At 44.1% G+C, this 17,162-nt stretch overlaps 1 protein-coding gene across 1 annotated transcript in view; it reads right to left on the bottom strand.

The window, feature by feature from the left end:
• Positions 1 to 15,189, bottom strand: part of LOC144492763 (lysosomal protective protein-like) — a 46,692-nt gene extending 31,503 nt beyond the window's left edge. The window contains exon 1 of the mRNA XM_078211169.1: positions 14,583 to 15,189. Within this exon, the coding sequence (XP_078067295.1) occupies positions 14,583 to 14,731 (149 nt within the window). The 5' untranslated portion in view covers positions 14,732 to 15,189. The remainder of the gene's footprint in view (positions 1 to 14,582) is intronic.
• Positions 15,190 to 17,162: the final 1,973 nt, after the last annotated feature.

The raw sequence follows: 17,162 nt of genomic DNA, 5'->3' as shown, positions 1-17,162 counted from the left end.
CTACTTCAGGTTGCAGTCGTAACTCAGCTGTCAGCGCATGTGCTTGGAATCTGTGCAGGAAATAAACCTCCGGCTATAGCAGAACAAGCCAGCAAGAGCTTGAAACTTAATTGGGCCAGTCAATAAAAGCTTCGCATGATGATTGGAAAGTCCCCAGATTCCATTCCTGGTGAACACTGAAGTAACTGATCTCAACTAGGTACTAAATCTCATCTCAGTGCCCTCGAAGGGGGGAGAATGCAAGGGAAAAAAAAGACTTATTCCCGATTGCTTTGTGAATGTTGTGTGGCACAGTGGTTTGCTTTGCTGTCTCACAGCACCAGGGACCAGGATTAGATTCCAGCCTTGGGTGACTGTGGTTTCCCCCAGGTGCTCCGGTTTCCTCCCACAGTCCAAGATGTACAGGTTAGGTGCATTAGCCACAGTAAAAGCACTGGGTTACAGGGACAAGGCCTGGGTGGGGTGCTCATTCGGAGAGTTGGTGCAGACTCGATGGGCCGAATGGCCTCTTTCTGCACTGTAGGGATTCTATGCTTGGACGGCTCAGCTACGATACTTTTCACAGCTGAAGAGCAGACCAACTCTGCTGCCTAAGCTCAGACATGAATAATGGTCATCTGGACAAAATAACAAGAAACATTACCTTATCTTTACAGGCCTGAAATACTCTCATCAAGCAGTGGTCATGTTGCTTTGGAAACACGCGTACAATCAACCAGGACATTCAGTACAAATTACCTGCTCCAGCTCACTGCCACATTCTGACAAGTCTCAAGGTCCCTTACAATGAGATCACCAAACCATCCAGTCTTATTACACAAAAGGGCGGCACGGTAGCACAGTAGTTAGCACTGCTGCTTCACAGCTCCAGGGACCTGGGTTCGATTCCTGGCTTGGGTCACTGTCTGTGTGGAGTTTGCACATTCTCCTCGTGTCTGCGTGGGTTTCCTCCGGGTGCTCCGGTTTCCTCCCAGTCCAAAGATGTGTGGGTTAGGTTGATTGGCCATGCTAAAAATTGCCCTTAGTGTCCTGAGATGCATAGGTTAGAGGGATTAGTAGGTAAAATGTGTAGGGATATGGGAGTAGGGCCTGGGTGGGATTGTGGTCAGTGCAGACTCGATGGGCCGAATGGCCTCTTTCTGTACTGTAGGGTTTCTATGATTTCTATGAAAAGATTAAAAGAAAAACTTGTATTATCTAAGAAAGCTTTGAATGCATTGCATATGTTCTCCAAAATACATTTGCCCATTTGATTTGTACAGTCTATATGAAGATTACAGTGACCATAATTCTAAATTACTTTAAGTTAAAAAGACCTTAAACAAGGAGTTAGGAGGGCTAAAAGAAATCATGGAATGTTCTTGGCAAACAGGATTAAAGGAAAATCCCAAGGTGTTTTATACGTATATAAGGAGCAGGAGGGTAGCTAGGGAAAGGATAGGTCCACTCAAGGACAAAAGAGGGAATTTATTCATTGAGCCGGTAGAAGTGGGTGAGGTCCTTAACAAATGCTTTGCATCGGTATTGTTGATATTCTGGGGCATGTCAATCTAAAAAAAGGTGGTGTTGGGTGTTTTGAAAAGCATTAAGGTAGACAAGTCCCCAGGACCTGATGGGATCTATCCCAGAATACTGAGGGAGGAAATTGCTGGGGCCTTGTACAAAATCTTTGTATCTTCTTTAGTCACAGGAGAGGTCCCAGAGGACTGGAGAAGAGCCCATGTTGTTCCTTTGTTTAAGAAGGGCAACGGAGATAATTTGGGAAATTAGAAGCCTGTGAGCCTTACGTTAGTGGTCAGGAAATTATCGGAGAAGATTCTTACGGACAGGGTTTACTCACGTTTGGAAAAATATTAGCGATAGGTAGCATGGTTTTGTGCAGGGGAGGTCATGTCTCACAAACTTGATTGGGTTTTTTGAGGAAGTGACAAAGATGATTGATGAGGGCAGGACAGTAGATGTTTGAGGGTAAGGTCTGCATGGACTTTAGGAAGGCCTTTGACAAGGTCGTTCATGGCAGGCTGATACAGAAGATGAAGTCACATGGGGTCTGCAGTGAGCTGGTAAAATGGATATAGAATTGGCTTGGTCATAGAAGACAGAGTAGCGGTGGAAGGGTGTTTTCTGACTGGAGATCTATAACCAATGGTGTTCTACAGGATCAGTGCTGGGAACCCTGTTGTTTGTATAAATGATTTGAGGAGAATGTAGGTGGTCTGATTTGTAAGTTTCGGATGACACAAAGATTGGGGAGCTGCAGATAATGAGGAGGATTGCCAGAGGATACAGCAGAATATAAATAAGCTGGAGACTTGGGTGGAGAAATGACAGATGGAATTTAATCTGGACAAATGTGAGGTGATGCATTTTGGAAGGTCTATTGCAGGAGGGAAGTAAACGGTAAATGGCAGAACCCTCAGAAGCATTAACATACAGAGCATTCTAGATGTATAGGTCCACAGTTCCCTGAAAGTGGCAACACAAGTGGATAAGGTGGTCTGGAAGGCATATGGCATGCTTGCTTTTGTCGGTCAGGGCACAAGAGTATAAAAATTGGCAAGTCATTGGCAAAGCTGTATAAAACTTTAGTTCGACCGCATTTGGAATATTGCATATAGTCCTGGTCGCTGTACTACCAGAAGGATGTGGATGCTTTGGAGAGGGTACAGAAAAGATTTACCAGGATGTTGCCTGGTTTGGAGGGTATTAGTTAGAGATTGGACAAACTTGGTTTGTTTTCACTTGAATGTTGGAGGCTGAGGGGGCACCTGATAGAAGTTAACAAAATGAGAGGCATGGATAGATGGAATCTCTTTCCCAGGGTAGAAATTTCAATTACTATGGGACATAGGCTTAAGATAAAAGGAGATGCGAGAGGCAAGTTTTTTTTTACACAGAAAGTGGTAAGTGCCTGGAACGCGTTGCAGAGGATGTGGTAGAAGCAGATACAATAGCAATGTTTAAGAGGCATCTTGACATATGAATAGGCAGGGGATAGAGATATGGACTGTACAAGGCAAAAGGTCTTCAGTTTAGAAAGGTGTCATGTGTCAGCACAGACTTGGTGGGCCGAAGGGCCTGCTCCTGTGCTGTTCTTTGCTCTTGTTCATTAAAGTCCCCCACATTGCACTGCCTTTATTACGAGCTCCTCTTATTTCTTGCTTAATGCACTATCCAACAGTATAATTGTTAGCTGGCTTATAAACTACTCCACTAACCTTTTCTGACCTTTGTTACTTCTTCCCTCCACCCACACTGATTTCACTTCCTGTTCTTCTGAGCACCGACTACCCTTTTGTCATCCTTTATTATCAGGTCTACCCTCTTGGTCACATATTGATTTATTCTGCCCTTTTAAAATAACTTACTCTGGAAATTTAGCTCCCAAATTTGGTGACCATACAACCATGTCTCTGTAATGGCAACTAGATCAAACCTATTTCTCTCTATTTGTGCCATTAATTTGTTTATCTTTCTACAGATGCTTATTGCAATCCGATAAAGTGCTTTTAATTTTATAACTATTTAAACATTTTACCCCTGATTTGGCCTTATTCACTGATGCACTATTATTGTTAAACTTTATATTCTTTTCCTGTCACACCTCCGCTTATCTTTACCACAAAACCATGCACTGCTCTGTGGTCATGACTTGTCTCTTTAGATTTCTAAATTCCCCTTCACTTGAACCCATCTCATAGATTCAGTTGATACATAGACTTGTACTGCAATGACCTTTTAAATTATTTTCTAAACCTGTTCATAACATTTCAGTGATCTACGTACCAGGATCATAGAATCCCTACAGTGCAAAAGGGGGCCATTTGGCCCATCGAGCCTGCACCGACATCAACCCCACCCAAGCCTGATCCCCATAACCCTATGTATTTACCTTGCTAGTCCCCCTAAGGGGACATTAAGGGGCAATTTAGCATGGCTAACCTACACATCTTTGGAGTGTGGGAGGAAGACAGAGCACCCAGAGGAAACCCATGCAGACACAGGGAGAACATGCAAACTCCACACAGACATTGACCCGAGGCCGGAATTGAACCTGGGTCCATAGCTCTGTGAGGCAGCAATGTTAACCACTGTGCCACCCAAGGATCCCCCAAGTCTCCTCAGACCTTCACTGTTCCTGGCTTTTCACCATTTACAAAGTACCTGGTTTAATCGTTTTTAGGCTATTTGCCTCCATTGACATCCATTGCCACAGTTGTGCCCACTCACTTAACCTAACATCTCTTTGTAATGTTACACTTCCATTAACAATATAATACCACCCATCTTTGTATCATCAGCAAATTTGGATATGTGGCTCTCCATCCCATCATTAAAGTCATTAATAAATAGTAAACAGTTGAGATCCCAACATTATGGGACACCATTAGTCACACTCAATTAGCATACTTGCCCACTATCCATATACAGTGTACTTCAACTGAGCCAATCTCCAATTCCAACTTTAACTAACAAGTCTTTCATGTGGAACTTTGTTAAGTGCCTTCTTAAAGTCCATATAAATCACATCCAAAAACATTCCCCTGTCCACTACTGCTGACTGGGCCAGCATTTATTGCACATGTCTAATTGCCCTTGAACTGAGGACATTTTTAAGAGTCAACCACATTGTCGTGGATCTGGAGTCACATGCAGACCAGACCAGGAAATACGGAAGATTTCCTTACCTAATGGACATTTGTTGCCGGAGTTGAGGTAGGAGATGGATACTCACTCACACCTGCAGCGTCAGGAGCAGATGTCATGAGTTTGGTCCCATTGCTGGCCGGGACAATCTCCTCTGCAGGATAAAGCACGTGAACTCCCATCTCCCACACCAGTTTGTTCTTGTTGCCTCAGGTTGTGTGCTGCCTTGTATCACACAGAGATGGGAGTTTATTGGTGAGTGTCATAGAAACCCTACAGTGCAGAAGGAGGCCATTCGGCCCATCGAGTCTGCACCGACCACAATCCCACCCAGGCCCTACCCCCACATATTCACCCGCTAATCCCTCTAACCTACGCATCTCAGGACTCTAAGGGACAATTTTTAACCTGGCCAATCAACCTAACCCACACATCTTTGGACGGTGGGAGGAAACCGGAGCACCCGGAGGAAACCTACGCAGACACGAGGAGAATGTGCAAACTCCACACAGACAGTGAACCGAGCCGGGAATCGAACCCGGGACCCTGGAGCTGTGAAGCAGCAGTGCTAACCACTGTGCTACCGTGCCATGCCGTCATGAGGTATGTTTGGTTGGTATGGCTCTCATGATGGGTTTTGAGGCTTGTGGCACTGGTGGGTGTTAGGTACGAGCAGTGATTAATAGAGAGCGATGGCAGTTTATAGTTTGGGTACAGGGTGGAAGAGTCAATTACTAGGGGGCATAGGTTTAAGGTGCGAGGGGCAAGGTTTAAAGAAGATGTGCAAGGCAGATTTTCTTTTTACACAGAGGGTGGTGGGTGGCTGGAACTCGTTGCCGGGGGAGGTAGTGGAAGCAGATATGATAGTGAGTTTTAAGGGGCATCTGGACAAATACATGAATAGGATGGGAATAGGGGGATATGTTCCCCGGAAGGGTAGGGGGTTTTAGTTAAGTCGGGTAGCATGGTCAGTGCAGGCTTGGAGGGCCAAAGGGCCTGTTCCTGTGCTGTAATTTTCTTTGTAGTTGGCATTTGGAGGTGCATATTGCTGACCTTCATCACTCTGAGGGGTCATTGAATCTTAAGAGTTGGATTCTTGGCATTGTCCTCTGCAGGTGTCTACTCCAATTGCCATTTCATCGCAGATGGAATTATGCAAGGCACTGGATATCCTGCCCACCCAGCTAAAACGTCTGCCAGGAGCCTGCCAAGAGGAACACCTGCTCCCAACCAATACCCACACCCCCACAGCCATTAGACGAGTGGTAGAACTATTACCTTCTGCACCAGGAAATCCCACCTCGAAGAGCTCTCCAGTACTAGAGGTGTGCAGCATTGGATCATAGTTTGGGTGTCTCGCTGGTTGCCAGGCTGGAAGGCCCAGGCAAGGGAAGGCAGGGGCTGAGATTTGAGGGGCCATGGGGACAGGGCATCTTAGGGGGTAGGGGGGTGCCTTCAGTGGGCCCAGGGTCCCATTGAGGGACATACCTGCCTACCACAGGGAAACCTGCTTGGCTGGCCACTTGGCGTGGACCTCTCCTGCCACAGTGGGGGTAAGTCGTTTGGCTGTGAATTAATTGTTCACTTGGGAGCCTCAATTGGCCCACCGGCAGGTGAGCCATCCAAAGTCACCCCTGCTGCTGTTATAATTGCGTTGGGGCAAATGGGTGACAAACTGGCCATTTGCTAGATTTAACCAGTCCCCTCGCCTTCAAACCAATTGCTGGAAGAGTAAAATCCAACTTCATGCAACCGGAGAGGCATCTCACTCCCTAGGGTGGTTCTCCGCATTTCCACCTCCCCTACTGGAGTGTCCGGTGCAGCATTGGAGGATCTGGGTGTCTGCTCATCCCCATGTTCAGCCATTCTTCTCTATCATTAGTGAGAAAGATGATGTTGGTATAGAAATCAGGGAGAAGGACTGTAATATAATTAAATAAATTAACATAGACAGAGAGGTGGTTTTGATTGATCTGGCAGGCTTAAAAGTAGATCAATCCCCAGGGCCGGGTGAAATGTATCCCAGACTGTTGAGCTAGGCAAGGAAGGAAATAGCAGGGGCGCTGGAATAACTTTCAATTCCTTTTTGGCCACAGTAGAGGTGCCGGAGGATTGGAGGACAGCTAGTATTATTCAAGGAGGGAGGAAAGGATGAATCAGGAATCTACAGCCCAGTCAGTCTAACCTCAGTGGTGGGGAAACTATTGGGAGCAATTCAGAGAAACAGAATTAATCTGCATTTGGAGAGGCAGGAGTTAAACAGGAACAGTCAGCATGGTTTTGTTAAGGGGAGTTCATGTCTGACCAACTTGATTGAATTTTTCGAAGAGGAGACCAGTAGACATTTGAGGTAGTTTTCCTGGCCTTCAGTAAGGCTTTTGACAAGTCCCACATGGGAGACTGATAGCGAAGCTCATAAGATCCAAGGAAATTTGACAGATTTGATCCAGAATTGGCTGAGTGGCAGGAAGAGGAGGGTGATGGTCAAGGGGTTTTTTCCTGACTGGAAGACTGTGTCCAGTGGGGTCCTGCAGGGATCAATGTTGGGGTCCTTGCTGTTTGTGGTTTATATAAATGATTTAGATTTGAATGTAGAAGGGTTGTTTAGTAAGATCATGGATCATACAAAAACTGGTAGGGTGGTAAATAGTGAGGAGGATAGCCTTAGTTTACAGGAGGATATAGATGGGCTGATCAATGACAAATGGAATTCAATCCGGATAGGTAAAAGGTGATACACTTGCGCAGGACAAACAAGACAAGGGAATACATGATGAACGGCAGGATCCTGGGAAGCACCAAGGATCAGGGGGACTTTGGCATGCATTTACACTGGTCCCTTAAGGTAGCAGGACAGGTGGATAAAATGGTTAAGAAGGCACATGGTATTCTTGCCTTTATTAGCTAAGGCATAGAGTTTATGCCTGAACTGTATACAACATTGGTTAGGTCACAATTAGAGTATTGTGTGCCATTCTGGAATCCACATTATAGGAGGGATGGGTAGCACTGGAAAGGGTGCAGAGGAGATTTACCAGGATGTTGCCTGGGCTGGAGAATTTTAGTTATGAAGAGAAATTGGATAAATTGTGGTTGTTTTCCTCAGTGCAGAGGAGATTGACGGTAGGGGAGCATGATTGAGATGTACAAAATTATGAGGGCACAGATAAACAGGAAGAATTTTTTTTCCCCCGTGGTGGAGGGATCAGTGACAAGTGGGCATAGATTTCAGTTAAGGGGCAGGAGGTTTAAAGGGGATGTGAGGAAAATATTTTTCGCCCAAAGGATGGTGGGAGTCTGGAACTCACTGCTTGAAAGGATGGTGGAGGCAGAGACCCTCACAACATTTCAGAAGTATTTAGATGTGCACTTGCAATGCCAAGGCATACAAGACTATGGCCAAGTGCTGGAAAATGGGATTAGAATAGTTGGGTGGTTTGTCTTTGACTTGCGCAGATGCGATGGGCAGAAGGGCCTTTTTTGGTGCTTAGACCTCTGTGACTCTATGATCTTCCTTCCATCATAAGGTTACACTTGTTCATGATTGCACAGTTCATATCATTCACAACTCCACAGATAGGCAGGCACAGACTGCTTCAATAAAACAGGACCTGAACAACATTCAGGCTTGAGCTGTTAAGCAGCAAGCAATAGTCACACCACCAGGCAATGACCATCACCAGCAAGAGAATGTCTCATCTTCTCCCCTTGACCTTCAATGGCATTATCATCATTGAATCCCCCCATCACTAACATCTGGGTGTTACTATTGATCAAAGACTGAAATGAGCTAATGACATAAACACAACTCCTTAGATACTGAAGCAGTCCATGTTCAAATGCAACAAGATCTGGACAATATCTACGTGGCGAGTAACATTCATGCCACACAAAATACCAGGCAATAACCATCACCAATAAGAGACACTTTAACCACTGCCCCTTAACATTCGATGGTGTTACCATCAAAGAATACCCCACTATCAACATCCTTGGGGTTACCATTGACCAGAAACTCAACTGGACTCGCCATATAAACAGAGTGGCTCCAAGAGTAGGTCAGAAGCTAGGAATACTGCAGCGAGTAACTCACCTCCTGACTCCCCCAAGCCTATCCACCATCTACAAGGCACAAGTCAGGAGTGTGATGGAATGCTCCCCACTTGCCTGGATGAGTGCAGCTCCAATAACACTCAAGAAGCTTGACAGCATCCAGGACAAGGCAGCCCACTTGATTGACACCACATCCACTCCCTCCACCACTGATGCTCTGTATCAGCAGTGTGTACAATCTACAAGATGCACTGCAGCAATTCACCAATGATCCTTAGACAGCACCTTCCAAACCCACGACCACTTCCATCTAGAAGGACAAGGGCAGCAAATGCATGGGAACACCATCACCTGCAAGCTCCCCTCCAAGCCATTCACCATCTGGAAATATATTGCCATTCCTTCACAGTTGCTGGGTCAAAATCCTGGGATTCCCTCCCTAATGGCATTGTGAGACAACCCACAGCACGTGGACTGCAGCGATTCTAAAAGGTAGCTCACCACCACCTTCTCAAGGGCAAGGGATGGGCAATAAGTGCTGGCCAGCCAGCGACGCCCATGTCCCAAAAATGAATTTTTAAAAACACTGTGGCTACCAGAGCAGGTCAGAGTCTAGGAATCCTGCTGCGAGTAACTCATCCCCTGACTCCCCAAAGCCTATCCAACATCTACAACGCACAAATCAGGACTGTAATGGAATACTCTCCAGCAAAACTCAAGAAGCTCAACACCATCCAAGACAAAACAGCCCACTGTTCTGCTGACATGCACCAACTCAAATATTCACTGCTTTCGCCACTGGTGCACAAGATGCATTGCAGCAACTCACAAAGACTCCTTAGATAGCAACTTCCAAACCTGCAATTTCTACCGCCTAGAAGAACAACAACAGTAAATGTATAGGAACACTACCACCTGGATATTCCCTTTCAAGTCAGTCACCATCCTGACTTGGAAATGGTCAGCAGGTTAGACAGCATCTGTGGTGACTTATGGGGAGGCAGTGGCGTACTGGTATTGTCGTTAGGTTAGGGTAATGCTCTAGGAACCTGTGGAATTGGAATTCAATAAAAATCTTGAATTACAAGTCTAAAAATGACCATGAAACCATTGTCAATTGTCATACAAACCCATCTGGTTCACTAATGTCCTTTAGAGAAGAAAATCTGCCATCTTTACCTGGTCTGGCCTACATGTGACTCCAGACTCACAGCAACATGGTTGACTCTTAAATGCCCCCAGGCAATAAACGCAACACCCGCATCCCATAAACAAATAAAAATAAATAGCACCATTCCTCCACTGTCACTGGATCAAAATCTGGGAGCTGGCTAACTAACAGTACCTTTGGGCCTTCACTTCACAGACAGCGCGCCGCTAGTAAATGTCAGTCTTGCCAGTGATGCCTACATCCCATAATAATTTCTAAAATTACTTGCAGACATATTTCTGCTTTCACAGTCTCAGACATCCCAAAGTGCTTTCGAGGCCATGAAGTACTTTTGCAATGTTGCTGCTATTGTAATGCAAAACATGTAGTAGCTAGTAAAACAAAAATTAAAAGCCCCACTAACCCAACACCTATACCCAAATATGAAATGGTTCATAAAAGTCACTTAAAACTTCAATTTAATGGATCATAGAAGGTTTTAAAAATGAGGAAGTTGCCTTAAAGTTGTCTGACATTGTATTCAAAGTGAATCACAGGCAACTCAGCAAGATTCAATGCTGACAGAGCCTCTCACTGGGTTGTGGCTAAGAGAACCTGAAGCGATGCCAGTGCTGGAAACTGAACCCACAGGGCTGCAACCCAAGCCTGGGGAAGCACACAGGAAACTTGCCTGCTTGGTCTCTAGCCGTTGTACACAGGCCATACCCAAAAACCCATCAGCTCTGCTACTCAAGCTCTCAGCTTACAAGCCAGTATCTCACCTCCTCATCCTTTCACCGGCTCTGCATAGAACTGTCTTCTAAAAAAAAAAATCAGGCCCCATTTATTGGTTCCCCTCTTTAAATATGGGGAATGGAAAGCAATTGTGATTGGATTGGAAAAATGCATTCTTCACTGGCTGGGTTGCAGCATTCCTCAGGCTAGGGTCACTGAGTAGGCATAGCCCACCCACTTTTGTTTTGGACAGGCAGTATTAACAATTGATCATGGCATCGACTAAAAATAGGCCATTTAATTGAAGGAAGGAAAGAACAGCAAAGCAATATAGGGACAGGGAAGGCACATGGAAATAGTTAATTAGTGCTCACAGGAAGGATAAACAACAACATGCACTTGCTGAGACAAACTTTAGGCCTATGATGTCCCATGGGATTGAGCAATGATATAGGCAGGATTCTGACACACAAGGTGGATACCCCAATGTCCAAGTAATAAACAATTTATTAATTAACCCACATGAGAGAACATAGACAGGTTCACAGTCAGGAAAACAGAAAAGTTACTAAGGTAGCTCTCATGCCGTCCTTAGTCAAATTCCAAATCAGGGTTCATTACGCACACAGTGAATTTGCACACAGCAGGTAACCCACATCTTCCTCACTTATACCCTCAGCTATCCTCTTTTAGTAGGCCTCAGCACTCTGCTTATATAATCTGATAAGGCTGCACAGCTGATCCTTGCTTGTACTGATTCATGAGATTGTCATGTGACTTCCTGTGGCCATCTTGGTCAGCACAGCTGCACTCAGCAACTATGCTGAATGAGGGGTGGATATGATCTAGAAAATGGAGGGTCAAGTGTCAAAAGTACCATCCCTTTTTTAGATTTTAGTTCATTCTTTTTCTTCACCAGCTACACACACCTGCATAACTGTGAAAGGATGTAGAACAATGCTGAATAAACAGAGTTATGGTGCAGATTAGTCCTGATCTAATTAAATAGTAGAGCAGACCCCAGGGGCTGAATGGCCGGTCCTGCAGTGATCAGGAGCAGGAACTCTGGCTAATTCCCCTTAAGCAAGGGCTGATTTATTGCAGCTCTATCATTGTCCCACCTGCCAACTCAGTAATCAGCTTTCCTAATCTGCTAGAGCCAGCTATTTGCTTTGTAAAATGAAGCTTCAGAGTAGCTAGTTTACATAGGATAAGGTTTAAATTGGTAGTAATGACATGTCTGAATGTGCAACATATTATCCCATTCACTGCCCTTTCACCTCAGATTCAGTTTCTGGCAGTAGTTCTAAACCTACGATCCTAAGCTATTCTCATTAACCCTTTAAGTTCCAGTCATAGCTCAGTTGGTAGCACACTTGTCCGAGTCAGAAAGTTATAGCTTCCAATTCTGCCCCAGAGTCTGGAGTAGAAAATCTGGACTGACACCCCAATGCAGCACTGAGGGAGTGTGGCATTATCAAAGGTGCCATTTATCAATGAGATGTAAAACTGAGACCATGTCTTCCTTCAGGTAAACATGAATAGTCCTGTGGTACATTCCGAAGAGTAGGGTGTCACCTTCAGTGTCCTGCCAATATTTATATATCCCTCAATCACAGACTAAATGCTCATTATCACCTGTGAAAACTGGCTGCCACTTTTCCTACATCGCAACAGTGACAAAGTTCTCTAAGCAAAATACTGCAAATACTGAAATCTAAAATAAAAACAAAAATGCTGGAAATACTCAGTAGGATAGGTAGCATTGGTGGAATGAGAAACAGGGGTAACAGTTCAAGTTGAAGACTTTCATCATATCTGTTGAAGAGTGCTGCCCTGACCCACTGAGTATTTCCAGAATTGTCTGCTTTCACTTAAAAAGTACTTCTGTAAAGTGCTTTGGGACATCCCGGGACTGTGAAAGTACGAAGTGGTTTCCAACTATTTCTTTGTACATTGCTGAACATTGAAGATGGCAGGACTAGTGGAGAGAGCAGTTAATAAAGCAGGTAATATCCTGGGCTTTAGTAATAGGGGCATAGAGTACAAGAGCAAGGATGTTATGTTGAATTTACACAAGACACTATTTGGACCTCAGCTGGAATATTGTGACAGTTCTCGGTGCCACCCTATCGGAAGATGTGAACACATTTGAGAGTGCAGAAGAGGTTTACAAGAATGGTTCCAGGGATGAGAAACTTCAGTTAGGGGGATAGATTGGAGAGTTCTCCTTAGAGAGAAGGCTAAAAGGAGACTCAATAGGAGGTGTTCAAAATCATGATTTTTTTTTCCCCACACAGGATGGTTCGGGTCTAGGATGCACAGCCTGGAAGTGTGGTGGAAGCAGGTTCAATGAAGCATTCAAGAGACCTTTCGATAATTATTCGAACAGAAAAAATGTGGAGGGAAAGGTCAGGAGATTGGTACTAAGTCATGATACTCATTTGCAGACTTGATGGGCCAAATGACCTCCTTCCGCACCATAACAATTCTGTGATTCGGAAGTTTAAAAAAAGCACATTACACACATTTCATAAATCAGTAGATCAAAAAACGTTCAGTGTGATGTTAAATTAAGGAGAGAGATTACGCAACTACGGTTGCATTTCTTGGAATTTAATAACTGATCAAACTTTTCAAGATATTAAGAGGAACAGATGGGGTAGGTCAGTTTCCGCGGGGGGGGGGGGGGGGGTGTAGTAAGACCACAGAACATAGTCCCAAATCTTTCAGGAGTGAAATTTGGAAACACTTCTACACGCAGAGGGAGATAGTTTGGAACTTTCTTCCTCAAGCAGCCAATGAAACTGGGTCAACTGGTCTCAACTGGTTTAAATCAGAGATTGCGAAATCCTCACTTCAGTTATGTTTAATTACAAGGGTTTCTCCCCACCTTCTTCCCTGAAACAGGAATGTACAAGAATGTCAGGCAGAGAAAAACCATCTTGGTCCATCACACTTGTCCCACATAGTTGTGATGCCTGAAACATTGTGATTAGATGTTATCCTCCCCAGCAGCAGTGTCATTCCCTGAGACACACAAAAACAAAACTGCAAGGCCAGTGAGACTGTTGAGTAATGAAGATTAAAGAGTGATCCAATTGACATGTTTGAGATGATTAAAGAATTTAAGCATAGAAAGATAGAGAGAAACTATTTCCTCTCGTGACAGAGTCCAGAATTAAATATATATACTTAAATTAGAGTCAAGATGTTCAGGGATAATGTCAGGAAGCACTCCTTCACATTCAGGATAGTGGGAATGTGGAGCTCTCTCCAAAAAAAAAATCAGTTGAGGCAAGGAGTCCACTGAAAATTTCCAGACTTGGTATAAATGTACTTAAATTTAACTGGATTTTAATCGCTGCTATTACTGAACAATATAATCGCTGTAAGTAGTCTCACAACGCCAGATTAAAGTCCAACCTGTTTATTTGGTAGCACGAGCTTTCGCAGGCACTCACCTGATGAAGGAGCAGTGGTTCGAAAGCTCATGCTACCAAATAAACCTGTTGGGACTTTAACCTGGTGTTGTGAGACTACTTACAGTGCCTACCCCAGTCTAACGCCGGCAACTCCACAATATCAACGCTATCACATTACAGCAATAACTCAGGCTAAAATCTTCTCAAACATTCATCCAAACTTCCTCATTTAGGATAATTCTAGAATTCTCCGACCTGCCTATCACACAGAACCTAACCCAATGTACATCATACCACAAACAAACTGGAAGGAGAAAATGAGGAAGGGGCAAGGGGCAGAGATACGGTTGAGGGATTTTAGCTTTGAGATGTTTATTTCTTCCTCAGAGTATAGCGGGGTTCAGTTTTCACAAGCAGTTACGTTCGCCTATCGCGCCCATTCTTCCTATCTGATCAATGATCTAAACCGGATCTTCACTCACTGAATGTCCAGGAGACCAACGAGCTTTAGCTTGTCCCCAGTGCCAGGGTAAGGATTTCCAGCAGCCCGGGCTCCTGTACCATTCACTTACCAGTAATGTAGATGTTTGCCTGAAGATGCCTGTAGGTACCCGGACCACTGCCGAAAATTAAGTTTGATGGCCAGACCCGGCAAGGACACGACTTCATCTGAGATGAAGTACCCTCGAGCACCACAGAGAAACAGCAAACACCACCACATCTCTGTCTAGCAGGCGGAGAGAGCGAGACCAAAAGATCAACAACCACAACCCGGAGAATCTCACAGGAATGCAGCAGTCACGATTAGCTCCTCATATGACGGGCTCGGAAGAAGACGATCACATGACCGACAGTAAATGACATTCTCGAAAACATGGGCGGTGCGGAATACACATCAGCTCCGATGACACTGCCAAATATCCTCTGCACTAGAGAGAGATCCTGTGGAATGGACAGGGGGAAAAAACAGAAAGAAAAAGACAAACGAAGAGAAAGAAAGCATCAGAGACTGGCAGTGAGAGACATACAGAGAGATAGAAAGAAACACACAGACGAGACAGAGAGAAACAGACAGACAGACACACACAGACGACACAGAAAAGGACAGATTGAGAAAAAGACAGACAGGCAGAGTGAGATACAGGCACTGGACTGCAGGAAACAGACCCTGGGTTGGAGAGAGAAAAAAATCCTATACTTGGGAGAGAGAGAAAACCTGGATTGGAGAAATTTGAAAACAACTGCAATTGTCCAACAACCTCCTAATTAAAGAAAGACTGGTATTTATGTAACACTTTATCACATTCTCAAGGGGTTCCAAACACTTTATCCTCATTCATAATTTTATTTGAACATTGCTCCTGTTGTTAAGTTTGAGAAACTACAGCCAAGTTACAACAAAGACTCAAACACCAGATGATACATCACCAGCATCTGTTTTTGTTGAAAGAGGAATGCTAGCTAAGGGAAAACTCTGTCTTCACTAAGATGAAAGTCAGCACCTCTGACAGTGCAGCAGTCCCTCAGTACTGCACTGGAGTGTCAGCCTGGATTTTGTACTCAAGTCCTTCGAGTGGGATGTGAACCCATGTCCCACTGACTCAGGTGAGATTGCAACTCTGTGCCATGGATGACACATAAATTGTCCATCTCTCAATAAACTCACAGGATGGAAAAATATCACAATGATGCAGTACCAGTTTAAGTTTATTTATTAGTGTCACAAGTAGGCTTACATTAACACTGCAATGAAGTTACAGTGAAAATCCCCTAGTCGCCACACTCCGGCATCTGTTTGGGTACACTGAGGGAATATTTAGCATGGCCAATCCACCTAACGAGCACATCTTTCAGACTGTGGGAGGAAACCAGAGCACCTGGAGGAAACCCACGCAGACACGAGGGAGAACATGCAGATTCTGCGCAGACAGTCACTCAAGCTGGGAATCGAACCTAGGTCCCTGGTTCTGTGAGGCAGCAATGCTAACTACTGTGCCACCGTGCTGTAACTTGGGGCAAAACATTATGTTTTATGCAGATAACTGAACTGGGAGTGAAAACCTTTCTATTTCAGGTTCCCAGTGTCAATCTCTGAGTATCAAATATTTTCACTCCTAGCTCAACTACAGTATAATAATGTACAAAGCATTGTCCAAACTCTGTCACAACTGCACCAAAATAAATGACCAGATAGTGCATTTTTAGGTGTTGGTTGAGGGATACATATTAGTCAGGAGAAGTAGCAAATCCTCAAATAGTGCCACATGACCTTTAAAACCACCTGAGAGGCCAGATAGAACTTCAGGTTAAAGTCTTATCCAAAAGTTGAGATGACCAAATCAGGAAGAACCTCCATAGTTTCTGCATTCAATCAGGTGATCTAAGGACAATTACTTTAAAAGAAGTGTTCCTATTAAAAGAAAACAGAAATTTAGGGGAACATTTGCAGTTCAATCTGAAATAAAATATTTCAGAAGAATCCTGGACATTGCTGGGGAATAGGGATGTTCAGTGTCCAAATGCCCCCACAGTTTCTATGCTTTTCTTTTGTGTACTCTGTTACTAATGTGCAAATCAGACAGCAAATTTGGGGATTGAGAGATAATGTTGTGAGCTGTGAATCTCTAGAATTTACTGGTCGATTTACACCACATCACTAAGGTGTCAGATGCACCATTGCCCTGGTTCTGCCACCATCAGCTCACACAACCAGCAAATTACAGCACAAAACATTTTCAAGTTGAAGGGTGTTGGAGAATATCAAACCAATGGCAGACAGTCATATAAGACTCAAAATGTTAACTCTGCTTTCCTGTAATACTTAAAAGAATCTTGAACTCTATTGCCCCATTGAAAAGTATAGAAAAAAATCAAGATGAAGTAATTCAGCCATTTCAATGGGTAGGAGGTTTTGAGCATGGAGTGGGGGGAATTTCATGAATATGGAAGTACTATGAAAAGGGTAAAATTAGATAAGAGCAAAATATAATTTGAATAAAGAACACATATAAGCAGTCAGTAGTATTTATATGGCTAGTCCAGTTATGTTACTGGTCAATTGTAACTCCCAGTGGGAGATTCAGTGATGGCAATATCATTGAATATCAATGGGAGATGGCTGCATTCTCTCTTGTTGGAGATGGTCATTGCCT

This window comes from Mustelus asterias, chromosome 4, assembly GCF_964213995.1.
Source record: "Mustelus asterias chromosome 4, sMusAst1.hap1.1, whole genome shotgun sequence".
Taxonomy (NCBI): domain Eukaryota; kingdom Metazoa; phylum Chordata; class Chondrichthyes; order Carcharhiniformes; family Triakidae; genus Mustelus; species Mustelus asterias.
Note: the sequence above shows the minus strand (reverse complement) of the source record. Positions and strands in the feature narration are given on the sequence as shown.